A 27822-nucleotide genomic window follows, 5' to 3' on the forward strand; every position below is an offset into this window, starting at 1 on the left:
TTTTTTTTTATAGTTGTTGAGATGAAGATGAATTCATTATACAGTATATTTTTCTTTATTATATTCTTACTTTTCTCTTTTTTTGCAGTTTACTCCTTTCTATTCTTCATTTATTTGTTTAGTTTGTATTACATTTTACTATTATAATAAAAAAGTAATAAAATGTATTATTATATATAGATATGAATACGGTATATGCATTTATAGGCAATTGCATGAATTAAAAGTTACATTTGTAAATGTAAACAAGAAAAAAGAAAGTGGATTTCCTTGGCTTATACCAATTTAAGAACGTTTTAAGGACTTAATGTAGATAAAATCCAGCATCAGGAAAGTGAGGGCCAAATCTGCATTTGCATTACTTAAGTCAGTTTTGTTGGTTAAAAAAAAAAAACAAAACCAAACAGATTAGGTATATTCCACTGTTTCCTGATACATACCGGTATTTATGTGAAATCATTTTACATCTGTAGGAAGCCAGTGGGATTTTTTGTCAGAAAAGAGGGATAAAACTTCATTTATGGAAAAAGCTGCACTAAAATTAATTTTATTGTATGACATAGGTAGATTAGATTCTTTGTGATTTTTTAAAAAAAATGATTGGTAAAATGTAATAATCAGCATTTTCTGTTTTGCCTCTTAATTACTAATTCTGCTTTCTTCCATTTTTTTTTCTCCAAACAGAGGATTCATTATTGATTGGAGATATGTCTATGAAAAAAGAAGATACAATAACTGCTGCACATCTTATTCAGGCAGCTAAACTAGGAAACTCAAAAGCTGACAATATTGTTAGAACAGGTAAAAATACAAACCTAAGACTGAGATCTTTGTTAGAATATTGGCTAGTGGTAAATATTGCTACTGCTGTAGCATCATCTGTTTGTTTCTGTTATAAAACAGTACCAAAAATAGGCCTTATTCTTCTCCCGATAACATTTTAACTTTCCACTGGAAATGCAAAGAGAGGGAAAAATAGACCAGGCAAGATAAGGAGGGATAGAAGTGAAAAAAATATAGTTAGAAGTGCAGAGAATCATCTTAAATACAATTGTGCAAAGCTTTGATAGGTTACTTTCTGTGCTAGTGGTTCACCAGAATCACCCTGTGAAAGTTGTTCTTTGTAGCCCTGCTTGCACTTCTACATTTGAAACTAAATTGATTACTTCGTTTTGCTTCACTTGTTTCTAAAGCGTGTTCTAGCAGTTGCAATTGTTCAGCAGATGAACAAAACCTTCTCCAGCAGTTTGGGGTGACAGTTGAGGCTTTGGGGTAACATCAAGTGTTTTATTGAGGCAAAACACGTTGCTTCTTTGCTAGAACAAGATAACCACGTTGCCTCTACAACTTAGAGCATCTCAATACCATTAAACCAAGCTGCCTGGCAAGTATTCAGCTAGGATTCTCCTGTTAATGGAAGAGGTCTATCAACAGAATAGGAAAGGGAGCCTTTTTATGAATGGAGAGCAGTCTTAATTTCTGTTTCTTTGGAGGACAAGCCCTCATTTAAATTTTGAAGCATACTTGCTAGCATAGAATCATAATCCTTGAAAACTTAAAAGAGGTTTTACTGAAACCTGTTTATGTAACCTGAATGTAGTAGAAACCATGTTTGATACTTCTTTCTTTGATAGCTCCTGTGAAAATAGACTCAATCCAATTTTAAGAAAATTATATTTGTGCCTAAAGCAACAGATCTATAATTAATCCAAAGAATAAATGGAAAGAGTTTCTTTCTTATGTAACTCCAGTTCTTATGTCCTCCCTAACTCATGTTTCCTTTTTTTCCTCACAGCAGGAACAGCCCTGGGCCTTGGAATTGTTAATGTTCTGCACACCATTAGTCCTTCCCTGGTTATACTTTCTGGCATCTTGGCAAGTCATTATGTCAATGTTGTCAGAGATGTGATTCGTCAGCGAGCGCTATTTTCTGTTCAAACAGTGAATGTGGTTGTCTCAGACCTGAGTGATCCTGCCTTGCTTGGAGCCGCTAGCATGGTTCTGGATTATACAACACGCAGAATATACTAAGCACCTGGAGAATAAGTAGAAATCCTTATGAAGTTTGTAACGGGAAAAATATTTCCTACTGATGTTGGGGTTTTTCATTGTTTCATATGGTTTTATGGAAATCTCACCATAAAAATTGTTCCCATCCACCCTTCCTTTATTTAATTTCTATTTTTATATGCTGGAATATCACTAGAAACACGGTTCAGAAGAGGACTCTCTTGTAGACAAAATGAAATGAAACACTTCTTGGGACCTACAGATTGTAAAAAAGAAAACTGAATGTACTTCTTCCTAATGCATTTTCAAACTGTTTTTCTCAGTAGGTGGTAATTTCAGTAACCAGACCTTTGTTAAGCAAGTAAATAAATATCCCTGACAGATACATGTAATCATTTCCATCTCTGCAGAGCTGGGCAGGTATGATCTCTGTATAAGAGAAATTGGAAACATCTCATGGTAAAATACCCACCATTAAAATGTGACTATCAATGAGATCATTAATTAGAATACAATCTTTATTAGGATACATGTTCAGTTTCAAAGTGCTTTCCTTTCAGAAATGCCCTTCAGAAATACTGATTTGCAGAACCATCATAACTGTCAATTATGTTGGCCAGCAGTTACTGCAGCTGTAATCTGGAAACCCCATAAAAGGCACAAGTTTGGAGACATACAATGTGCTAGAATGAAAAAGAGAATAAAATGTATACTTTGTCTCAGTTAACAGTAGTTACATTTTATATACATCCTCTGAATTGTGGCAATTCCTACCACCTGGTTTTCATGTTCTTTGCTTTTAATGTTTTCAGCCAGTTTTTCATGTTTTGGAAATTAAAGAGTCAGTTACACTAGTCATTATGCTTTCATTAATTGACCCAGATTGCTAGATATCTGGCTGAAAAGATAGATCTTGTCGACTTGGGGCTTGAGAAAACATTTGCTTTTTGAATCAAACCCATATTTAATCTGGCTTTCAGAAATCTGTCAGATATATTTTTGTTAGCCTCATCGTGCTCACCAAGTCCTACTTTTTAAAAAAAAAAAAGACTATGGTCTTACTGGCATTTGATTTGTGCTTACAAAACCCAGATATATAGAAGGCGAATATAGTGAACCATATATTAAAGATTTTGGAAGCTACAAATGCTGAACCTTATAGTGTGCTTAAGGCAACTTTCAGTTCTTTATGTGGTTATCATAGAAAATAGTGCAAGGGAACCATTTACTATGGAGGCTCTTGCTGTAAAATATGGGTCCCCCCCCCCTATTTTAAAGGCACATTTTAAAACAAAAACAGGATGATAGGATAGCAGTAATAACAGAATTGCTTCAGGAATCTATATCTACCAGAGTAACTGCTTTCATTTGTAGTATGTATAAGAGTGGATCTAATCCTTATATTTGAACACTTTGGGATCTAAAGAGCAATTAAAGATACTTGATTAGAACTCCTATTTAAAAGTTTGCTTCTAATTTGTTTATTAGAGGGTAAACTGGGTTTTGGAAAATAATCCTCCTTTAAGGTTTTCTAGATTTCTGGGTAAACAAGAAGGTATCTCCTTGTTCTTTTGCGATTCTGTGCTTCACATCCTCAAATCAGCCCTGAAGGAATCTCTGTCCTCTGGATCAAATTTGGAATTTGTGCAGCAGATTTGTCATGTTGGTGAATTCTGTTCCTTAACTGACAGACACAACTGGATATAACTCAAGAAAAAAGAAATTAGATGTCTGACAAATGTGTTTGTGCTAGGATTTTATGACTCCTCAGTCTAATAATATAAGGAAAACAGTCACTGCCTGAACATTTGTAATAATGAATTACCGTAAATAATTGAATTTTGAAAATACAGGGTGTGAAAAGTTATCCATGCGAAACAAAGTAGGACAGATTTCTATATGAAAGTTTGAGCTCCTTCTCCAATATTTTTGGTTCTTTTTGCTGGCTGTAATATGTCAAATGCCATACATGTTGTTCTAGTTCAAAGGAATATTTACCTTCCCCTATATATCCTATTTTGAAAATTATTATGCAGTATATTAAAATAAAATTTTACATATTACAATATTAAAACATTGATTAAAATTCTGCCCCAAACCAAACAACCTTCTAAGCATTGAGTAAACTTTCAGTAAACTTCATTTCCATTATCATCCTGGAATTATAAAACAAGGGAATTTTCCAGACCTTAGCTGCGTTGAACTATGGGAGCGAGTTGCAAGCAATTGAGCCATTAATATAAATACTGTAGCAAAGGGTTAAATTTAAATGAAGAGGGTCCATTCTTTTCATTCTGAAAGAACTACTTTGAAGGAAGCTTTGGAGTTCAAAGCATTTTGCAAAATACACAACTTAGTTTTCAGTTAAGTGCACTAAATCTGTTTTCCTGTATGAAATTAGAAAACACGAGGTTATTTTTGCTGTCACTTTTGTTCAGTTAGGCAAGCGGGATAAAAACAAAGACAATAGTCTGAAGAAAAATGAATGACTGGAAAATCCCGTTCCCACATCACCTATAGCTTTCAGACTGGAACAGATTGCTAACATTTAAGGCTTGCTCAAATTGCAACTGCACCCCTGAAGAGTGATTTTGGGGAAGAAATTTTAGTCACCCTTCTCTCCGCAATTATTACAATTGCTAAAAAATGAAAAATTGATTGCATTGAAACTACCACCAAAATTTATTGATTGGGATTATGCCCGTTTCTTACCTGAATGAGTTGCTTGTGCAGTTAAGCTCAGGGTTGGGATATTTAGGCAAGGGATGCAGCAGAATGGACTTATAGAAACAGATTTGACTTTCCATGCCTCCTTGAAAGCCACTTAGTAAATTGGTAGGAGTTTCATCAAGCCAGTTTCTTCTCCAAATAATGTTCAACTGCTTTAAATATTCAATGCTTTTGGAAAAGACAAGTTCTTTATTTTTGTGCATACTAACAAGTTATCTCAAAATAGTGAAGCTGTCATTTTTGGGATTTTTTTGGGTTATAGTTTGGTATTGGATGGAACGGAAAAGAAATGTAGTGCTGTGCTCACTTGGCTTCTATAAACCATGAAGGGAACATCCAAGTTCAGCATTAAATAATAGTGCAGGTGGGCTGTTGTGACTTCAATTTACTTCTGGTGAGACTTGCACATTTTTTAATTGGTATTGATCTCTGAGCAATGATCTGCCAATCATTGGGAGGACATAAATTCCTAAAGCACCCATCCCAAGATAACATACTATACTGTCTAATTCCCAGAATGCCCCAGCATATTAGCCTCAGTATGAAAGATACCATATCTTTAATTGGTAATCTAGCAGATAAATCTTATCACCGACAAAGGGCATTGCTGCACCTCTAAATTATGATGCAGATGTGTTTATGTGGTTAAGTAACATTTTATGTGATTAGTCATGTTTTCATTCGTTAGTACTGAATTTTTAACAGGCTCTTTGCCTGCTTTATTAAATTTGAAAAAAGAAGTGTTGGCTCAACTGTATATTCATAATTTGATACACACCAGTGAAAAATAAAATGTTCAAGTGTCCCAATAGTATTAACTTTAAAAGCAAAATTGTTTTTAATTGAATATTGATCTTAATATTTGCTATTTAGCTCAGCATAGCTCCTGCATAACTTTTTTTTAATTGGGAAAGGAGGATATTTTTACATCTGCCTATGTTACATGTATAAAAATAAAATCAAATGTTGAAATTTGGTACTTTTCTATTTCTTGTTGGCATGAAAAATAAGGTTTTCTCTGTTGCCTTTTTATTAAAACAATTAGTTCTGTGCATTCTGTTCTTTGTGTAAATGTTGACAAATAGATCTAAGTGACTTCAAGCTAAATATCAAAGATTCAAATAAAAATAAAAATTATGTATGTATCAAGTTTCCATTAAGTATATTATTTATTTATTTAGCTATTAGTTTGAGAAACATCACATCTGCATGATTTTATCATAGCTCACTACTATAAAATTCCTGAAATTAAAGCCAAAACCAGAAGACACCTGATAGCGTAATCAGTACTTTTAGATCAAGATTAATTCTACAAAGTTTATTTCTAATTCTCTGGAAATGGCTCTGTTGCTCTTCAAGGAATCTGAAAAGCAAGCTTATTAATAAACCCCAGCTATGATGTAATAACAGTTCACAACTTTTGTGAATAATGTTAACTGCTTGGCCAATAACTTTAATCAACTATCCAGAAAGTATTTTTTTTTTGTTTCAAAGGTTTTGCATACTTAAGAATTGTATAAAATATAGCTTCCTGAACTATTCACTTCTACTTAATGCTGTTTTAGAAGCAGCTACTGTAGGAATATATCCCTTATCCTCAGTGTCTAAAACCTGATACTCTCATCAGATTCTAGGTTTTCTCACTCTTCATTATCGGGAACAATCCCTTTCTTTAAAAACAATCTCTTATAAACCTGTTAGACCCATGTTCGGTCAATTTTACTCCCATAAAGTCTAGCTGTAAAAGTATTCAAGAACACAATTCCAAGTTAAACCAGGAGGAAAGGATAATACAAGTCTCAAAACAGGCTTCAATACTTGACATTGTAATTTTAAATTAAAAGCACAGGTGCAGAGAATATGACAAAATGGAGCAACAAAAGATACTGCTTTTTGTGGTATAGAAAAAAGACATTCTTCTTATGTATTTTGGGTAAAATTTGACTAAAATATGCATATATCACTTAAATGTGTGTTAAAAATATGATTTTTTTTGTAATTAAAACTTCAATCTTATAGCAACATATATTTTGCAATTGCAGGATTTGATTCTTTGGAACTCATCAAGCTAGCTACAAAAAATTTGAGTGTGGGGAAAAATGTTTTTTGAAAAAGCGTGACTGATATTCAAGACAAACCATAATCCTGTTTCAGTCTTTGATGGAATTAAATAACTTCTAGGAATACAAATTATGTTACCTGATATAGTATATATCCTTCCCTACACTGGGCACTCTCAGATGTAAAAACCTCAATTCCCAGAATTCCTAGCACTAGCCATGCTTGCTGAAAAGTTATAGAACTGATCAACATACCTGAAGAATATTTTTAAAGTCCTGCATGGTTCAGGGCTAGGTTAGCTACAGAATCACATCTCCCAAATGCCATCTGCCTGTCCTAGGTTAAATAGGTGGGTATGTTCCAGGTCCCCTCCTTTAAGCCCTGCCATCTGATACGACCTCAGATGTGTATCTTCTCAATGACTGCCCCAGTCCTTTAGAAGAGCCTCCCATCCCAAGGATCCCTTCCTGAGGGCTGTGAATATCTGGCTCTTCTCCCAAGAGCTAGAATGGAGGTAGAACTTGAGGAAGAGTCGTCTAGCCCTTGGGGAAAGGATACATTTGTTTCAAACTATTTTTTTTTAAATGGATTCAATTCAACATTCTGGTTTTGACTTTTAAATACCTTTATGGCATGAGGCTGGGTTATTAGAAGGACTGCGTCTTCCCAATCCCATATGCTAGGGAGCTACACATGGCAGGATCCAGGAGGTGGGCTTTTTCCTGCCATGGTGCCCACTTTATGGAATCCCCGCCCCCCCGAGTGAAGTTGGCTTCATCCCTATTGATTTTCCATAAAATCAAAACCTCAAAACCTGGTTATGCCATCAGACCTGGGGACCCCACGATACCAGCGAAGTACTGAGGTGGCTCCATGGTGGTTGACATTTGGTGATCTCCTGTAAAATTTTCTTGAATAGTTTTTTTATGTGTCATTGTTTTATTATGTGGTGCCCAGAATTGCTTTTTTTCTGACATGGGCAGCTATATAAAGTTCAGAATGAATGAATGGTGAACTGCCTCAGGTCATTGTATGAAGTAGGTGGCCATTTAAATCTTGCGAATAAATAGTTAAATAAATATTCCCGGTTTGGAAATGTTATACTATAGTGCAAGGGATAACTGGGGGGAAAAAACAGTAATTTTTCTGTTTTTGAAAATACAATTTTCAGCCATTATATTCCCAACTATTTGTAGCTAGCACAACAGAATCCTTTTAAATGAGTAAAGTTTCTTCGGCTTTTTAATATTCCCACACAACAGTGCAATTTAAACAGACCTTTAATATTGGTACATTTGAAAGTCAAATCCCAATGCATAAGAGGAGGAGCATAGAGACTACAGTTCTGGAAGCTTTCTCCCAGTTTGGACACCAGGAGGACACAGAGGAGAAACATGCAATCACAGAACAATGATCAAACTCTAAATACATCGTGAGGTTTGGTCCAAAAACAAAAACAACAAAAAACATTTAAACATAATTAATCCAATTACTGCAAACACAGCTTCTCTGAGTAAAGTTAGATATTGCATTTGTAGTGTAGGTTGTGCTTTCCCTTCAGCGAACCAGCGGGGCCTGCTTGAGCGAAATCAGCACTGAGCGCATGCGGGACACATCTTTCGCCTGCTTGCTCGACTTGGGGTTAAAGTCACAGAGCCGAGCCACACGTTCCCACTCGGTGCCAGGAGATGAGTCATCAACATCATTCACAAAGACTTCTTCAGCTGCCCTAGAAATAATGCAACACCATGTTTCATTTCAACAAAATAGGACTCCTGCCCATTTTCCCATCAGTTGCTTTCTAATTATTTGTAAAATCATCACCATCACTCAAAGTAGGGTAAAATTTCCAATCCACTCTTTTTAGACCTTCAAATTATGGAAGGGGCAGTAATCAAGACCCAGGTGAACAGAGAGGTGCTAAGTCAAGTAGTTGGGAGTATATGTATGCTTGGTTTAACAGAGAAGAGTAATCTCAACCTTATATAGTGTACAAGGCTGAGGAGAATGGATTTGTTGAGAATCAACTGTACAGATGCATAACCTGAGTCTGTGTAATGTGCAAATTTGACAATGGCACATAATCTCATTACCCACAGAGTTCTGCATACAATATAAATTAGAAGATCCACAATACAATGGCAGAGCATGTGTAATCCATGCAGAAGGTTCCAGGTGCAATCCCGAGCATTTCCATACAGGGAAAAAAAAAAAAAAGGAGAGAAAAAAAGAGATTCCAATCTGAAACTTCGGAGAGCTATTAGGAGTCAGATCTGAATGACACTAAGTTTGAAGGATCACCATTTAATTCTATATAAGGCCATCGCCAATGATCCTATGGATACTAGTAGAAGTAATCAGGTTGGCACGGTATGCTAAGATTGGTATTCAGTTGCCTTCTTAGTAGTTATTTTCAATTTTTACAAACTATAACATGAAACTGGAATGCTATTTTCAATGCTGCTGAGAGATAGCAGAAATTAGCATGAAAGAAAAGAAGTCATAGCCCTTATGCTTGAAAATGCTATGGACCTAAAGGCTGGAGCAAGGAAGACTGAAGGAGAAAGGCCAAGGAGAAATCTGCTTCTTCATCTGCACATTTTGTGCTTAGTGACATCACCACAAGTATTGTCCCTTCAATACTAGCATTCTGCTACCTTGCTCACAAATAGAAAAATTATTTTCTGGAGCTAATCGAAGTAGACTGTGAGCTCTGAACACAAGCAAATGCAATAAAGCAGACCTACTTATGGGGAAGGGAAAAGGAAGAAAACTACTCCCACAGAGTAAGGGGGGGAAAAAGCAATGAGATGAACTAATGAAGTTCAGCACTGATCACAAGTATGGTTATATTTTACAAACACCACTGATGACAAGGGTCACTACAACACTGCTATTTCATGGGACAAGACACTTAAGGGGCAGTGAAGAGTTTACTTAACTGTTCTAGGCTGTAGCAAGGATGGTTTATGTTTGTGCTTTAAAGGTGAAGAGAAACAAAAAGGAGAGTTTAAGTCAGATATAGAAAAATGAAAATGAGCATAATGCAGATGGCAAGTAAAGCTGGCCAGACATGCACTTTGCAGCACTATCAACATTCAGGAACAGGTGCCTCCGAAATTTCTTTTATGGCAGCTGCACTACAGGCATTCTTCTCTCCCCTTCAACCAGTTACAGAAAACAGCCTTTCTGCCTGAACTTCGACTGCAAAAATCAAAGGCAGACACCACCTGTAAGTCCAGCATTTCACAAGTCAAGGGGTTTCCTAAGTCATCTACCAAACGTCTATAGCATTGGGAAAAAGTTTTGGTACTAAATTCAGAATAGAAACAGGCATGAAATATCCATCGGCCTTCTCAAGGGCTGCCATGCAACTCTTCCGGATTACACAACGAATCTGAAAATATTGTAGGCAATTAAGGAAATATAAATCATGGTGAGGAACACAGGGTCCCAGCTCCAAAGCAGTTTGATCACTATTTCTTTTTCCTCAATTCCTGACATATTCCATTTAACTACAAACTTGCTGAGTATAGACGAGGAACAGTGACTTCCCCATCTCCTGAACTTGCCATTACTGGTGTTTTCAAGCAGGAAAAAGGAAAAAATGTGTTGCAAATTGCTCATGCCTCTTTCTCTTGGTTCTCTTTTGAAAGACAATTACTCTATCAACACATGTATTATAGTATTCTATTTTGTCCATCTGGATTCGCCCCAGCGAACATAAGTATCACAATTTTAGCATGTGCATTGAGGAAAGAAGGCATTTGATTCTGAACAACAAACATCCAGAACAAACATCCAGAAGATAAGAAGCACCTTTTATTTAATTTTTTCAGAGTATAGAACTGGAATATGAACAGAAAAACAGAAAAAGTTATCCCACTTATTCTGAAACAAGAGTTATTTTTACATAGGAAAGTGGTATGTCTAAATTTTACCTACAATTACTAGAGCTAAATTCTCCAGCAATATTTTATGACTCTGAATGAATTCTCCCATTCTATATTTTACAGGGAAGTTATACAAAACTATCTAACCTGTTTTCCCATTTGTTTCTATTTCTTGTTAACCACTGCAGTAGTTTTACACCTAGTATAGCTATAAAGGAGCTGTAAGTAGCTTTTATTATTTTATATGCTTGGGTAACATAATCCTAAACAGCCAAATATGTAAAAAGTACAGGAGAAGAGTACTCAGCTGTGAGAAAACAACTGAGTGTTTTCAGTTATTAAAGATCACCTAATTTAGTTCAACAAAATTCAACTCTGCATGCTAAGTAGTTTAATTTTCAATATAGAATGAAATTTAAGACAGGTTTGCTTATTACAATATTAATGAAACCGAACACTGATTTGAAAAAGTTCAATTTACTATTCAATTATTTCACCTATTCTAGCATTATCTATTAATTTTAATATTTTTACAATTAATTGTTATTCCAGATATACACTCTACTGCATAACTCAAACCAAACCATGAGTTATCTGAAGTCTTCAGCATTTGCTACATAGTAATAACACTTTTAGTACTATATTCAAAACTCAACAAGAAGTGACAACAAAACTATGGAATCTCTTTCCTTAACACTGGAAAATTGTTCTTCCTTACAATTTTATTTGAAACTTCCACCATTCTTTGATTAAAAAGCACCTAAATTATTCAGTGATTATGTGGCCAGAAGTCAATTGACATTTGGATACTATTATTCTTGCCTATTTTAACAGCATGTAATATCATAGAAATTGACACCCCCCCCCCCCAAGTCAGATGTCTTCTTCCTATTTTGCCCTATAACAAGGTATGTCTCTCTCCGTAGGGGTATTTTGATCACAATAACTCTCAAAGATTAAAAAATGTTAAGTAAAACAGATGGATCAGAATATAACCAGTAGTTAGGCAACATACACATAACCGATCACGTCAGCGAAGGGTTGTTTGTAGAAAGCTTCATCTGCCACCCTAGATGGCAAGTAATCCACAGAAGAGGCAAGCAGACAGAAGACAAAGAGAAAAGAATAAGCAAAAGGAAACATAGCCAAGTAGAATTAAATTTCAAGTGATTAGCATGCAGATTAATCTGATCCTAGAAATACTTAGAAATTGTTAAGTGAAGGAAAAAAACATGTAAGAAATATGTGTTAAGAAATAAACCACACAGATAAGAAACAACTTAGCTCAATTAAGGTAAATTAGTCCCTTGCAGATAATCAAACATCCTGATTGCTCTCTTTAGGTCTTCAGGCATTGTTTTGCACAATAAAATTTCAAACTATGGATATCTTGGTAAACTAGTTTATAAACAACAGCTAACAAAGGCAACTTAACTTGCAATAGCTTTTTTAAAAAAGTGCTTTGGTTTATGCTAAGAAAGGGGAAATCTGCTCTACAGAGCGAGCATTTCTAAACCTTTGAACCAGCAAGTGGCTATTATAGTAAAGAGGACATTCCATCTGTCATCTCTGCAGTTCATTTTTATCACAAGACTCAGGAACTATGGTAGAAAAAGGCTAAGAAGCAATTGTGACTTCCTGACTGAAAACCACAGAAACGGCTAAAGAAAAACAACCCTATTTATTGAATTGGCTGTAAAGTTAACTGTCAAAACACAGCAACATTTTCAAATGTTTCATTCAGAAATATCAAATACTGATTGCAATAAAAAAATCTTAACCCCTGTTGCTGAGTTTTTATACCAGACTACTGCAAGAAACTACCTAATCAAGTATGTGTGTATATATACATACACATAAACACATACATATTTTATAACCGTAACAGTCTCTCTCTTTCTCTCTCACACACAGATTATACACCTATAACATACACAATCACATATACACAGTCATTTAGTCTTTGGGAAAGGGTTGAGATTGACTCTATTACTGAAAACAGTTGTTCAATGGTACTAGCAAAGTCATGGTAATTCTTACTTTAGATATACATCTATACAAAAAAAAAAAAAAAGAGGGGGAATTGGGAATGAGAAAATCATTATCCTAAGAATAATGGATTCCTGAAAATTCCTCAGAGAGGTTACTGTTTGCTAGTTATAATCAGCATAGAGCCATTATCATGTCAGCAAAAATATTAATAAAAAAGGTATGCCAAAATCCAGTAATTGATCTTTAACTGTATCATTTACCTATTATTTGCTTTCGTTTTCTGTAGCTGCTCATCTTGTCTTGCATACCACTCCTCCAATTCCTTTATTGCTTTTTCCTTCCATTCTGCTTCTTGCTTCCGAGAGTTTGCATCTTTAAAAAAATATACACACAGACATGTGGTTTATACATACATATCTACTCTTTGGGATTAAATAAAGCTAAAATTCTGAACTATTACTAACTAAAACTATAGAGATCATAGGACTTTTCTAGGGGATAAAAATCAATGGAAGGTAGGCAGTTTACCACTTAGATTTTGTGAATGACTATTAATGGCAGTAAGCACAAAGGCTGGAATCAATTTCGAGATTAATTAGCAGTACAAATATATTAATTCCTTTCTGAAATGTAGCAAAAAATGAAACCAGATCCACCACACCAACCAAGTTCATGACCTGAAGTAACTCTACAAGAATAATGAAATAGTTGGTCGCATATCCCAGTTTCCTAAGACTTCTTTTTTTTAAAAAAAAATTGGTTCTATTTTTGAAATATTAATGACTATTTCTTTCAAAAATTGAATAGGACAATGAATGCTATGCAAACTAATCAGCAGAAAAACATTATACATGTTAGGGAAAAAAACCACACAAATGAATTTTCTAGAATTTGAGATTATTTGGCAAGAACGGTTATTATATATATTCTCTGCTTTAACAACAGATCGGCCCTATTTTCTGGGCCTGAACAATACTCTCCTTTCTACCTAATGGACAGGAAGACATACTCAAAATGGAGTCAAAATGCATTCAAGAGAGATGGCAAATGCCGTGCCTATGGTTTGCAATTCAAGGATAACTGACAATATTGCTACTCAGATTAAAATAAAGTTCCCATTAACAGTTATGTGATGCTGAAAATTAGATTCTTACCAAGCTCTTCTAGACGCTCTCGCTGCTCTTCTCTCCATTTGCGAATGCTCTCTGGTTCTGTCTGCAGACGATCAACTTGAGAAATAGCAGCATAGCAGTCTGTAGGACCATTGCTCTCCTGATCCAGACAAAGAGGCAGCTATTTTTATAATTGAATAAAAATAAAGTTCTAAGGTATGGTTAGCTTTGCTGCATGAAGAGTAAGAAGAAATGTAAGAAGAGGCAAATGGATCAACAATGACAAGTTATTTGGAAAGATTTGGTAATATATAACCTCCATGGCAAATGAAGCATTAAGTGGGAGTTGAGAGCAGAGTTTCTGGGTTTCAGCCTTTTTTTTAAAAAAAAAGTACCCTTTGGCTGCCACCTTAAACTATGAAAAAGCAAGAAAACCTAAGAAAAACCTTCTTTTGCTAGGAAAAATAAGAAAAGGGCAACACTAATAATAGTATTTTGCTAAAGAAATAGATGAATCCTAGTCATCTGTAGGGAAAAAAAGGAGTGATAACTATCTGTCAGAAGAGAGCACTGCCAAGTATCTCTCCTGTATTTCGTTAATATCATGCTGACCCTCAAAGAGGGGATACCACCCAATATACTTTTCAAATAATAAGGAAAAGGCATATAAATTTATTTTAACTGGAAGGTTCATCATGTATTCATGGGAAATTTTTGGAAGCCAATTTGATGTAGTAGTTAGAGTACCAGGGTAGAAATTTGATTATTGTGAGTTCTAGTCCCACTTAGGCACAAAGCCAGCTGGGTCAATTTGAGCCAGTCACTCTTTCTCAGTCTTAGGAAGGAAGCAATGGCAAATCACTTCTGGAATATCTGGCCAAAAAACCCCACATGGACTTATCCAGGCAGTATCCGAGAATTGGACATAATTGAACAGAAGAAAAACAAATGGAATTACAGGTAGTATTCGAGTTAGAAATGCAATGGGGCCTGCCAAATACATTCGTAACCTGGGGATTCGAAGGAGTGAATTGTATAACTTGAACATGATCACTCCCTCCTTTTGTCCATGCATTTGCTAATCGGATACATTAAGTGCACATGAGGTATCTCAGGGTGGGGAAAGCCATGGGGGACCTAGTGATGGAACAGACCACCTGCTTCAGACCACCCAAGGTCTCACCTAATCCAGAGAACGCACGCAATTACTTTCCCCCCTCCCCAATCCTGCAATGGCAGGCCTATGGAGACTCACTTACCTTTCGAAGATCTAGCGAGCTGCCTCCTCTCCTGCCTCTAGTTTCTTTGCTCCCAGCAAGAGCAGAGGGAGAGCAGGACAAGCACGACTTGATCAGCTTCTCTAACTCACTGAGGCTGCCTGCAACTTCTGGAGCAACGGGCAGCCTCAGTGAATCTCCTCCAAAGGCTTCCAGCCTTGGCACAGAAACATATTCGGATGTTGACGGGAGGTTTTGGGCCAGTGAAATCATGTTGCTTCAAGCCTCCTATTGGCATGCAAACACTTTTCGTGTGCAGACTAGAAGCTTCTGGGTGCCTTAATCTCGCAGGACTTTAGGCACCCCTTCTCTGCAAAAGCAGATGTGTGCCTGAAGTCGCGTGAGATCATGGCCCCCAGAAGCTTCCAGTCTCAAGGCAAAAAGTGTTTGAGCAGGCAGGCAAAGAAACAGAAAGGCTGGAGAGGAGTCAGCTTGCTAGATCTTCAAAAGGTAAGTAAAGATCTTTTCACTGTGGAAACAGGCCTGCCTATGGAGACCCAACGTGGGGGAGGGAATAGGCAGGATGAATGTTGCAGTGCCTCTGTTGTCATTCTTAAGGATGAATGACTGCTGTGGTGTTGCGACATTCATAACCTGGGGACTATGTTGTAAGTACTTTGGGGGGAGGGGTTATGTCACAACTTCGAACGGTTGCTAAGTGAACTGTCGTAACAGAGGGACTACCTATACGTATCATCCTATGTACGTATCGTATGGTTCTTTGAATTATAGGTAGTCTTCAACTTACTTAACAATATAGGGACTGGAAAATTCATTGTTAACAGGTGCAGTTGTTAAGTGGGACATGATGTAACAGGAGACAAAACTCATTATCAAGAGTTCGGTTCAATCAGTGGTGACCATTCTTACAGTAGAATTTCACTTACCTGGTAGATATCGCCATTCGTCACTCCATCAATTGCATCTGAGGAAGAAGAAATGGTCTACATTAACTTTCTTGGCAACAGAATCTTTCTTTAAAAGAAGCAGCATTTAAAAGTATGTAAGAAAGTAAACTAAAGAATGAGACTTTATTTAGTTATAGTTAAACTAGCTTCACCCTCTCAACTGGAACTTGAGACTATATTAACTAAGAATAAATACTACAGAAAGCTCATGTTTCAAAGCTCTTCTAATTGTTTACTTGGTGAAGCCATAATTTTTCAGTCAACCTCTTCCCTTTGTAATATATTTTATAAGATACCAATTTCAAGATAACTGTTAAAGCCACTATTATAATAGTTTCAAAACACTTGAAATGCTAAATAATTTACTGAAAAATAATTTCAATGATTAAAATTGATTATAACAAGAGTAAAGCATAAATTCTATTAGATTAGGAAAATTAAGGGCTACATTCATTTTGGGAGAGATCATAAATATAGACACCCTGAGGTGAGATTGACCTTCCAGAAGGCACTTAAAAGTGATTCTGTCAACTTGCTTGGGTATCCAACAGTAGAAATGAAGCTTCTAGATGGCTATATATAATTAATGGAATGCACTCCTGTCATTGTTTTTATTTATCTTAATCTTTTTAATTAAAATTGTTTTTTAATGGTTGTGCGTTTTATTGTATATGCCACCCAGGGTCACTACGTGAAATGGATAGTTATACAAATGTGGTCAATAATACAAAGAATGTATAAATGTATATATAATCTGCTTGAATCAATCCAGTGAAATCAATCCTGCTTCACTGAAGATTATGGAGCTTTAGCTATCATGATGGGCCAGTGCACATTTGCTTGATAGATATTTTCAGTATAGGGCTGAGAGGACCAAAATCACCCAGGTTGCTTCTGAGCCTAAGCAAGGATCAGAACCAAGACTCCTTGTTACTATTGTTTCACATCTTTTCTTAATAAAGCAAATACACACACAAACTCTTTCTTTCACAGATCATTTTCTTTTATATTTTATTTTCTATAATGTCTCTATGTATTCTACAATTCCATTAATTAATTTTCTAGGGCAAGGAGAAAATTAGATTCAGTCTCTACTGTCAGATTACAGCAACTTAATTTCTCATTGTTTTTAAAATTGTACTACCTTATTTCTAAAATTCACAAGAATCCAGTTTAGAATTAATGTTTTATTGAGATTACGTTTTATTAATTTTAATAGTTTTTAAAATTTTATCCTTAATAATTAACTAATAGTGAGATTTGAGTCACACAAATTAAAAGGCTAAATATTTAAAGAGATGAAGACAAAAATCCAAGTATACTAGAATTTTTTTTAGAAACAGGAAATTTGCACTTGCATATTCCATCCTTTGCCAGAAGATTAGATATATGTAGTCACACTTCTTCCTGTTATCTTTGAACAGAAAATAGTGGTTACCAGGAACAGAGCACATCAGGCCCTGAAACCAGTTCAAAACCGTGTTTTCAGATCCCCGATTTTTTTATAGGATCCTGAAATCAGCAACATGAAAGCAAAAGAAAGTGTTTGTGTGAGTATTTGTTTTATTAAGAAAAGACTTGAAACATCGAAACTGGATCATATTTTTATATTTCCAGGTTGCCCGGTAGGAAAACAGATTTCACGTTCAAATATCAACAGTTGATGAACAGAATATTTTTAATTGCAATTATCTAAAGAAATGCTTTAGTTGAGTTCCACTGTTAGAAAGGATAATTTAGATAATTATTATATGAAATAAATTCAACAGAACTGTATTTGGAACAATTTAAGAGTCTTTGTTTAATTTTTGCAGAAAACAAAAAGTTTTCGTTTGTCAATAGTTTTTACGACTGCAGTCCTAATACAATTTTAGGTGGGACATTGTTCTTAATTACTACAGCATACATTCAATATTAAGCTTGGACCAGACAGGTCCTTGACATGAAAACAGACATCGTTTCATGCTTTCAGATTCCCTTTGCCCACTATTTCCATGTATAATCTTTAAATCTACACCAAAGTAGACTCAGGGATATGAGTGAACTGAAGAAAACAAAATTGTGCTAATGAATATCATATTATTGAGCATACAATTGTGACCTTCACTGTGGTTATTTTCTGTTTCTCTGTTTATTCATAATGACTACTGTTCTCATGGATTGTTTCTTATAATACTAAACATCTTTATGTACTGTATGGATTAAAAATAGATCTGATAGTAAATAAAACTTAACGTTTGCATTCTATTAAACATTCTATTCCATTAAACATTCCCAGAAGCAAAGAATAATCTGATAGTAAGAGGGGAGCACTATCTGCAATTAAAAAGAAAATAGAGCACAAATCTGATTAAGAGTTATAATTTATCTACACGGGGAAGTAGAAACCTGCACCTATCTCCTTCAAACATCATACCTAAAAATAGCATTTATTCTAACCATACACTCTCTTGGCTCTTGAGGGGTGTGGGGAAATAAAGGATAAGTATTTCTTGAAGAGAAAGAAGAGACAAGTTTAAAATACCAGAAAAAGTCCACTAATGCATGCCTATGGGAGTGGCATTTAGGCAGTGGCTTAAAATGTTATTACGGTAACTAGATTCTGAGCTCTCCTTCTCCCTGGTCACAGGACACAAATATGGTTAATGGCTGGAAAAATATCAGAAACCATCATCTACATGGTTTCTCATTTTTTAATTCTATTAATTTTCTATTCATTATTTTATTTACTCTGAATATTTAACCAAGGAAACATCTAGGATGCTACAATACAATAGATGTCTAGGAAACATCTAAGATGCTATTGCTGTGATGGCGAACCTATGGCACGTGTGCGTGAAGTGGCATACGGAGCCATATCGCCTGGCATGCGCATCACCCATTCCTTTTCCAGGTTTCTGACGCACATGCATGCGTGACGATCAGCTGGCCTTTTTGCATGTGGCAGTGCCGGAAACTAGAAGAGCTGGATTTCCGTTTTCCTGCGTGAGCATATGTGCCAGAAACTCGGAACAGTAGCTGGCTGAAACCAGAAGTTCAGTAGTGAAACCGAAAGTTCATTTTTGGGTGCACGCATGCACCCTGGGAAGCTCCTCTTCTGGGTTGTGGTCCAGGTGCGTGCACATGTGCGCTCCCTTTTCAGCACTCGGTACAAAAAAGTTTCGCTATCACTGCTATTGCATTCCAAACAAAGAACAACATGAAAAAATATTATAGATGTTAAGAATGACAATTAAATGATTATAAATCAAACCCACAAATCTCTAGATCCATGATGGTGAACCTATGGCACGTGTGCCACAGGTGGCATGCAGAGCCATATCTGTGGGCACGTGAGCATTGCCCTAGCTCAGCTCCAGCCAGCTGATTTTCGGGCCTTGCGGTCATCCCGGAAGTCGGGAAATGGGCTCATTTTTGCCGCCGCATGCCAAAAGCAGGGAGACCGCGGTGGGGTCGCATGCGCATGCATGGAGGGGGTGTTGCGCGTGCATGCATGGGGGGGCGCTGGGGGGCATTGAATTATAGGTATGGGCTCACACGTGTGCGACACCCCCCCCGGGGTCCCCCTATTTTTGGCACACGACGGCAAAAAGGTTAGCCATCACTGCTCTAGATGGTTTAAATTAACAAGACAAAAAATAGAACTTTATCTTCTTTCAATACCAATAACCCCTCCTTACAGTACATATGCTATCACTTAAATTAAAAAAAAAAAAACCTCTCCCTATACTCTGGCAAAATGGAAACCAGCCTATGAATGTACCCAGAAATCATTTCACCCAACATTGATTGTAATTACCTGCAGTCCCTCAGCTCAAATCCCAAAGACAAGCTATAGCCGCAAGTATGCTGCTCTGTTCAGCCCCAAAGAAATGTCTCCTTGCATTTGCCACAGAACTGCAACCAATGTGGTCAAAATTCCACAGCATGCCATTAAATGAATATATCATATTTTTATTATGTTCAAAAATGTAGATCAGTATTCCTTAAACAAACCTAACTCTAAATCCACATAAAATATATCGCATAGAGCATGAACATTTTTTGTAATTTTTATTTTTATTTTATTTTATTTCAAATTTATATACCGCACCTTCTCCCAAGGGACTCAGGGCGGTGTACAGCCAGATAAAAACATACAATACAAACATTAAGAACAATTAAAAGAATATATATTAATTTGGCCCGTTTAAAATGACAAACCAATTAAAAATTTAAAAATATGTTAAGCCAGCCCGGCTTGATGAAAAAAGAAAGTTTTAAGGGCACGGAGGAAGACACCAAGGTCTTGGATTCTCCTTATCTCAGGGGGCAGCTGCCTACATTGTTTGGCTGATGGCACCCCGAGGAGGCCCTCTCTGTGGGAGCACACAGGTCGATGGGAGGTTGTCGGTAGCAGCAGGCGGTCTCGAAGATAACTAGGTCCTATGCCATGGAGCGCTTTAAAGGTGGTAACCAACACCTTGAAGCGCACCCGGAAGACCACTGGGAGCCAGTGCAGCTCGCGCAGGAGCGGTGTTATGTGGGAGCGCCATGCAGCTCCCGTAATAGCCCGCGCGGCCGCATTCTGGACCAGTTAGAGCCTCCGGGTGCTCTTCAAGGGGAGCCCCATGTAGAGAGTGTTGCAGTAGTCCAGGCGAGAGGTGACGAGGGCATGAGTGACTGTGCACATGGAATCCCGATCAAGAAAGGGTCACAACTGGCGAATCAGGCGAACCTGACAAAAGGTCCCCCTGGCTACAGCCGTCAGATGTTCTTCCAAGGACAGCTGCGTATCCAGGAGGACTCCCAGATTGCGCGCCCTCTCCGAGGGGGCCAAAGACTCGCCCCCAATAGTCAGCGATGGAGTCAGCTGACTATATTGGGATGCCGGGAACCACAGCCACTCAGTCTTGGAAGGGTTGAGCTTGAGTCTGTTCCTCCCCATCCAGATCCACACAGCCTCCAGGCACTGAGACATCACATCAAGGGCATCGTTGGGGTGGCCTGGGGTGGAGATGTACAGCTGGGTGTCATCAGCGTACTGGTGGTACTTCACCCCAAAGCCACGGATGATCTCACCCAGCGGCTTCACATAAATGTTGAACAAAAGGGGCAAGAGGACCAACCCCTGAGGCACTCCACAGATGAGAGGCCTCGAGGTCGACCTCTGCCCCCCTGCCAACACAAACTGCGACTGGTCAGAGAGAAAGGAGGAGAACCACCGTAACACGGTGCCCCCATCCCCAACTCTTCCAACCGGTGCAGCATGATACCATGGTCGATGGTATCAAAAGCTGCTGAGAGGTCTAACAGGGCTAGAACAGAAGAGCAACCCCTGTCCCGAGCCCTCCAGAGATCATCTACCAACGCGACCAATGCCATTTCCGTGCTGTACCCAGGCCTGAAAACCGACTGGAACGGATCTAGATAAGACGTTTCCTCCAGGAATTGTGGAAACTGTCGCGTGACCACACTCTCAACAACCTTCGCCACGAAGCGAAGGTTGGAGACAGGACGGTAGTTGGCCAATACTGCCGGGTCCAGGGAGGGCTTCTTGAGGAGAGGCCTCACCACAGCCTCTTTCAAGGCTGTGGGGAAGTAACCCTCACTCAACGAAGCGTTAATAATTCCCTAGAGCCAGCCTCATGTAACCTCCCTGGAAGCCAATACTAACCAGGAGGGACACGGATCCAGTAAACATGTGGCCGCACTAAGTCTCCCCAAAATCCTGTCCACGTCATCAGGGGTCACAGAGTCAAACTCTTCCCAGATAACATTCTCAAGACTATTCCTCGCCACCCTGCCCGAATCTACCCAGTCAGTCCAAATCCCCCCGGATCTAAGCGATTTTGTCATACAGATATTGTCCGAAATCCTCAGCCCTGCCTTCCAGGGGGTCCTCCCGCGCTCTCGGTTGAAGCAGGGAACGAGTCACCCTGAACAGGGCGGCCGGACGATTCTCTGATGATGCAATAAGAGCGGAAGAGTAATTAAACTTTGTCGCTTTTATCGCCACTAAGTAGGTCTTAATATGCGACCTTACTAGTGTTCGGTCAGATTCAGCGAGACTGGCCCTCCAACCGCTCTCCAGGCGTCTTTTCCGGCGCTTCATCTCCCTCAGCTCCTTGGTAAACCAAGGAGCCGCGAGGGATCGACACCGGGTCAGAGGCCGCAGAGGCACGACTCGATCCAAGGCCCCACCAGCCGCCCGATCCCAGGCAGCCACCAGGTCCTCGGCCGAGTCATGTGCCAGATCCTCAGGAGGTGGCCCAAGCTCCATCTGGAACCTCTCAGGATCCATCAGGCGCCTGGGGCGGACCCATCTTATTGGCTCCACCTCCCTGCGGCGGGGTGTAGCGGTTCGAGGGTCCAGGCGAAGGAGCGAGTGATCTGACCATGACAAGGGTTCCATGTCTATATCCCCTATAACAAGACCACTCAACCACTGGCCAGAGACAAAAATCAAGTCCAGAGTGTGACCCCCCCTGTGGGTGGGGCCATGAACTAGCTGGGTCAGGTCCACGGTTGTCATGGAAGCCATGAACTCCCAAGCCATCTCGGACGATTCACCAATGGACGGCAAGTTGAAATCACCCATGACCATAAGCCAGGGTGTATCAACTGCCACCATGGCTATCACGTCGAGGAGCTCGGGCAGGGCTGTTGCCACGCCAATCTATTTTTTCACAAAAGCATACTATATTTCATAAGCTGTACAAATTATCCTTCAACATGTATGTAGAAAGTGACTTTGTAGATGTAAACAAACAAGCAAACAAAAACCTCTATTTTAAACTAAACCCATTTCTAAAGTTTTTGGCCAAGCATTCTAGAACAGTTACTATTTATTAGCAAATACGTAATGGATTCTGTCACATATAGCAAATGCAAGGAAAAACTGAAGCTGATTTACATTATTCTTATCAGAAACAAACAAATGAGCAGCAAGGCCATTTTATCAAGACTTTGTATCAAATAAACACTGAATTTATGAAGTATACTTAGACCATACTTTTCTATTAATCCAAATTAAGATCAAGCAATTTTTAATTTATTCACAATTGTGTTCAAGCTTGAATTTTTTCTATTTTCTGCCTAAGTCCATTTGTTCCTCTTTATTTTTCTTGTGAATTTAAACTGCTGTTGGACAAAACAGATATGAGAGCAGTTGAGGAATCCATCCTTAAGAGTTATAAGACAACATGTATTGAACAATTGTGCTTTTTCTCCCATTCCCTGCAGCAAGGATAGCATGATAGTTCAGCCATTAAGATGTTGGGCTTGCTGGCTGGAAAGCTGCAGCCCAGATTTGAGACTCGAACTCCACACAATAGTGTGAGCTCCCATCCTCGCTCCAGCTCCTGCTAATCTAACAGTCAAAGCATGCAAATGTGAGTAGATAAATAGGTACCACTTCTGTGGGAAAATAACAGTGCTCCGTGACATCAAAGTGGCCACATAATTCTGGAAATGTCTTCCGACAGTGCTGACTCAATAGCCTTGACATGGAGACAAGCACTGCCCCTATAGGCAGCAACAACTAATGGAATAAAATCTGCAGGGACTCCTTTACCTTTTTTACTGTACCTACAGCAAGATCAAAGCCCTTCTGACAAGTTCAAATCTAGCATTAGATAACACTTTTTGTTCTCATTCTTCTTATAGTGACCATCAGGACAACTTAACATACTGAAATCAGACGTCTCTTTTAGCTAGATATTCTACCTTCCTCTGCAAAGGTGACAAAATCATTTTTTAGACAAAATTAACATTAGATAATCCTCAACATACAGCTCGTCACTCACAGACCATTTGAAGTTACACTGCCCCAACCCCAGCTATGTTTAAAATTCTGACAGCCAACCTCCCCATGGTTACATCGTCACATTTTGGGCACTTGACAATTGGTTTATCCTTATGGCTGATTGCAGCATCCCAGCGTCACGTGACTGCAATTTTTGGCAGTTTTGGCTTCCAATGTTTATAAAGCACATTGGGTAAAATGGATTTATTTAATGACCAGCACAAAAAATGTTGTAAAATCAGGTATGGTCGTGTGGTGACCTGTTTAACTACCATAATTCATGGCTCAATTATAGCCATAGGTCAAGGAGTACCTGTGGTGATTTTATACGAAGGAATTTCATCAAGATTGCACATATTAGATCTAAAAGGCTTCATAGGAACAGTTTTAGTTTTATGATGCAGATTTTGAAACAGAAAGGAACTAGATGGTTAAGGCACCAGTCTAGAAATCAGGAGACCATGAGTTCGGGTCCTGCCTTAAGCACAATGCCAGCTGCATTAGCTTGGGCCAGTCACTTTCTCTTAGCTGTAGGGAGGCGGAAATGGCACACCACTTCTGAAAAACCATGCCCAGGGAACTATAGGGACTTGTCCAGGCAATCTCCAAGAATCAGATACAATTGAACAGAGGTGGGGGGGGGGAGAGAGAAGGGGTTAAAGCCAGATGTTTTATTTGGCCGTTTCATCATTTTCCTAGCATTGAATGTACTTTAGTTCCAAAGACACTTAACACTTCTCTGCATTGGCAGAAGATAATGTTGTACAACCACCAAAGGTTATCCACAGCCACCTGGTCTTTGGGTTTCCGGTGTGTGTATGCGTGCCGGCCAGTTGGTCTTCGTGCGTGCTGGAAACCTGAAGACCAGCTCACCCTGCGCACATGTGCACTGGCCAGCTGGTCTTTGGGTTTCTGGCGTGCACATTCCAGTTTGGGCACTTGGTGCTGAAAGGGTTCGCCATCACTGCAATAGAGGATCAAACCATAGCCAAAAATGCAATCTGTGCTCTCAAGCTGGAATCATACAGATTCAGAATAGATCCGTTTCTATAATTCATTTCGTGCTAATCAAATATAGAGTGAATGAGAATCATGTTAAGAGGGAGAGAAAAAGGAAACAATTTGTTTTTGAGTTATAAAATCAGAAGTGCTTAGCTAAAATGTACCCACAAAGGAGGCATTGACCTGTCTTGATTAGGGACAAAACAGTAGGTTTATAAAAGATTAAAACCCTTTTTTTTTTTGCTGACAATAAACAAAAAGGATTTGCTGATTAAAACATATTAAACATGGGAAGAAGGGAATTCTTATATAATTCTAAAGGGAAAAATGATAAACGTTTGTAACTGCTATAAAGATCAGAAGTCATTTCTATAACTTTTTTTTCCTCTTTATTTCTATCCTTTTTGTCCAAAACCTATAGTCTATAACAAATCTAATATAAAACATCCAAATTAATGGTTGTGATGTCCCTTTAATGTTTAAGAGATATTTCTGATTTATTATGTTGTTTAAAGAACCACTAAAAAATGGTGAGAGAAGGTGTTATACTTAAAAGTTTCTTACTAACGCTACATATAGCGTGAAAAGACACGTAAGCAGCTTAGAATATAAGCTGAGAAGACCTATTTCCATGTTATTTTCCTAAATGGACTTTATGTTTAAAGAAACAATTATATTCTGCCTAGTTCAGACTCCATGCAACTAACATTTAAAAAACAAACCAATAAAACAAAAACAGAAATATTTCAACAGCTATATAGCTAAAAAAAGGGGACTGTATAATATATAAGGATTAGACACAATACTGTTGATCTTAATTGTCTTATGCTCTTTTAAAGGGCTAGCTCTCTGTTGCTTTGTGGAAAAATAGAACTATACTGTAGCGATATACATATAGATTTCAGGGACAGCAAATTCCACAAGGAATGCTACTGAAAAAAGGCCAGTTACAGGCCCATTTGCCCTTGAAGTGTTGAAGAGGAATCCAGAGCAATCCTTCATGGACTACTCAAACAGGATGAATCGATGCTGAAGGAGGCAGGCCCATACATAATGACAGTAGTTTAAGTAGGAATTATAAGTAACGACCAGCCTCTTGAATGCTACCTGGAAACAAATACAAATATTGGGCATTGATAGGAACGACAATTATTGGGAGGACGGACGAGCACCCCAATAATCCGAAGTGAACTATGAGGCAGAAAGAAAAGGTGTGGAAAAATATGAAGCGCTGGCGTAGATGCCCAGACTAGAAAAATTACTAAAAAATTTAAAAATTTTCCTTAGAAAGGGAAGTTTCAATTCAGTTCCGAGGCAGTTTTCTTTACCGTGGCTCATTTTATTTGCCATTTATTCGACGCTGGATTCTCCCTACAACCTATTAGGCGGGGCGAGGCAAGCCGCCTCAGGCAGCAAAACTCTCCCAATACAGGTTCTCGTGAAGAAAGAGGCAGAAGAGAGAAAGAAAAGGCGCCCAGAGCCACAAGGAGCGTGTCAGCCTACGGCTCCAATGGCTTCAAAAGTTACACGAACTGGCTCAGTTTTTTTTGGGCGGGGGGGTGTAATTTTTTTTTGGGGGGGTGTTTGTGAAGGAAATACGCAAGGTATATTTTTCTGGACAAGTTTTTTTTTTTAGGGGGGGAAGGCTACCCAGTATTACAAGGCGTCTTCATACGTTCGCTATGACATAACTTCCCTTCGGGTCAGCCTTAAACGAGAACGCGGTCAGAGCGAGAGATTTGGGGGGGGGGGAAGCAGGAGATCTAACCATTAGACAATTCTACTGCCCCCTCCTCTCGAGAGCTATCGAACGTCTAGATAGGGTGGCGGGGGGGGATCGAACGCGAAGCTTCCATTTCTCCCCCCTCCTTCCCTTTCTCTTCCCTCCCCCCCACTCAGGCCAACCGTACAAGCGCGCGCCGGCTGTCACGTGACCCACTCCCTCTCTTTCTTTCCCCCCCCCTCCGCACGTGCCACTTCCTTCCCCTCCCCGCGCGCGTCCTCGGCCGGGCCCTCTCCTAACCTGCGGTCAGCCCGTCTTGGCCTTGCATCCCGACGGGCAGCTCGCCATTTTCCAGGATACTGTAGCCCTCGTCGTTCTCGATGCCCGCGATTTCATTCTCTTGCTGGGCCAGGAAAGCGGCGGCTGGGTCTTCTTCGCCGCCCACCCCCAGTGCCCCGTTTCCCGCCACCGGCTGAGGGGCGCCGAAGAGATCGAACTCGGCCATCGAACGAAAAGAATCGGGGAGGAGCCAACCGAAGCGACGGTCCCAACGGACGAGCGGCCAAAAAAAAAAGAGACTACAAACCCGCCGGAGGCAACCGTTTAACGGATAGCAAGTAGTATTTCCGGCTTCCTGCAGCTAATAGTCCAGCAGTCAGCAGCCTTTTTCTCTTTTCCTTCCTCCACAACCCCCCATCCCGGGAAAGCTGCTAGAGTGATGGCTCAAATCCACCAACCAACCGAGGGGAGAGAAAGGCATAAGCCAATTAGTGTGCCCAGAAGGCGGGATTCTGCGCACGTGACCTTTACTCATTCGTCCGTGCGCTCTGAGGGAGAGGAGGAGGAGGGAACTGCTCGCGGGCGGGACGCGCTCGCTTTCTCTCCCCCTCCTCTCAACTCACCCCCCCCCCCGTCCATCCCCAGTAAAGCGGACTTCCCTGTTGGCATATTAAACGGAGGCATTGAGGCAAAAACCGGATTTATAACGTGAATGGTCTACGGTACATTCAATGAAAGGAGGAGCGCCAGAGTTCGTTCGAAAAGAAAACGCTCCTTTGCACACCTTTCTCTGAAAATGGGTCCTAGTAATTTACTGGCACTTAAATCACTAAGCAATTGTGGCTTTGCTGTAACAGAAAGAACGAGTACTACTACAAGGAGTATTCTTATCCTCTCTGGCCAGTCAGTCAGTTTATTACAGACAAGTACTAGGAACTCTCTGTGAGTACTTCTAAATCGATCTTCAGAGACAGTAAAGAAAATTTGAGACAAACTTAAAATGCATCTGTAAAACAATCTGGCTAGAATCTGTGAAGTCTAAAAGGAAT

The 27822-nt window shown here is 39.0% G+C and overlaps 2 protein-coding genes across 12 annotated transcripts in view; one reads left to right on the plus strand and one right to left on the minus strand.

The window, feature by feature from the left end:
* The window catches only part of GNE (glucosamine (UDP-N-acetyl)-2-epimerase/N-acetylmannosamine kinase), a 54486-nt gene extending 48601 nt beyond the window's left edge, over positions 1 to 5885 (plus strand). For all 6 annotated transcript variants that reach the window (XM_060690365.2, XM_034410736.3, XM_087886426.1 and 3 more), the window contains 2 exons: positions 685 to 801; positions 1796 to 5885. In XM_060690365.2, coding sequence (XP_060546348.1) covers positions 685 to 801; positions 1796 to 2031 — 353 coding nt within the window. In that variant the 3' untranslated portion in view covers positions 2032 to 5885. The remainder of the gene's footprint in view (positions 1 to 684; positions 802 to 1795) is intronic.
* Positions 5886 to 8063: 2178 nt separating this feature from the next.
* CLTA (clathrin light chain A) lies at positions 8064 to 27347 on the minus strand. Of its 6 annotated transcripts, none has more exons than XM_034410745.3 (7): positions 26795 to 27274; positions 15963 to 16000; positions 13841 to 13958; positions 12947 to 13058; positions 11710 to 11763; positions 9744 to 9779; positions 8064 to 8530 (listed from the first exon to the last, which is right to left on the minus strand). In XM_034410745.3, exons 1-7 carry the CDS (start codon positions 26997 to 26999, stop codon positions 8359 to 8361), a joined length of 735 nt encoding a protein of 244 aa, XP_034266636.1. In that variant the 5' UTR covers positions 27000 to 27274; the 3' UTR covers positions 8064 to 8358. The 6 variants fall into 6 exon arrangements, with proteins under 6 accessions (XP_034266636.1, XP_034266634.1, XP_034266640.1 ...); XM_034410743.3 differs by having other exon boundaries at positions 13841 to 13979; XM_034410749.3 differs by lacking the exon at positions 9744 to 9779.
* Between the last annotated feature and the right edge of the window lie 475 nt (positions 27348 to 27822).

Source organism: Pantherophis guttatus, chromosome 2 (assembly GCF_059756535.1).
Source record: "Pantherophis guttatus breed Tessera chromosome 2, ASM5975653v1, whole genome shotgun sequence".
Lineage (NCBI taxonomy): Eukaryota > Metazoa > Chordata > Lepidosauria > Squamata > Colubridae > Pantherophis > Pantherophis guttatus.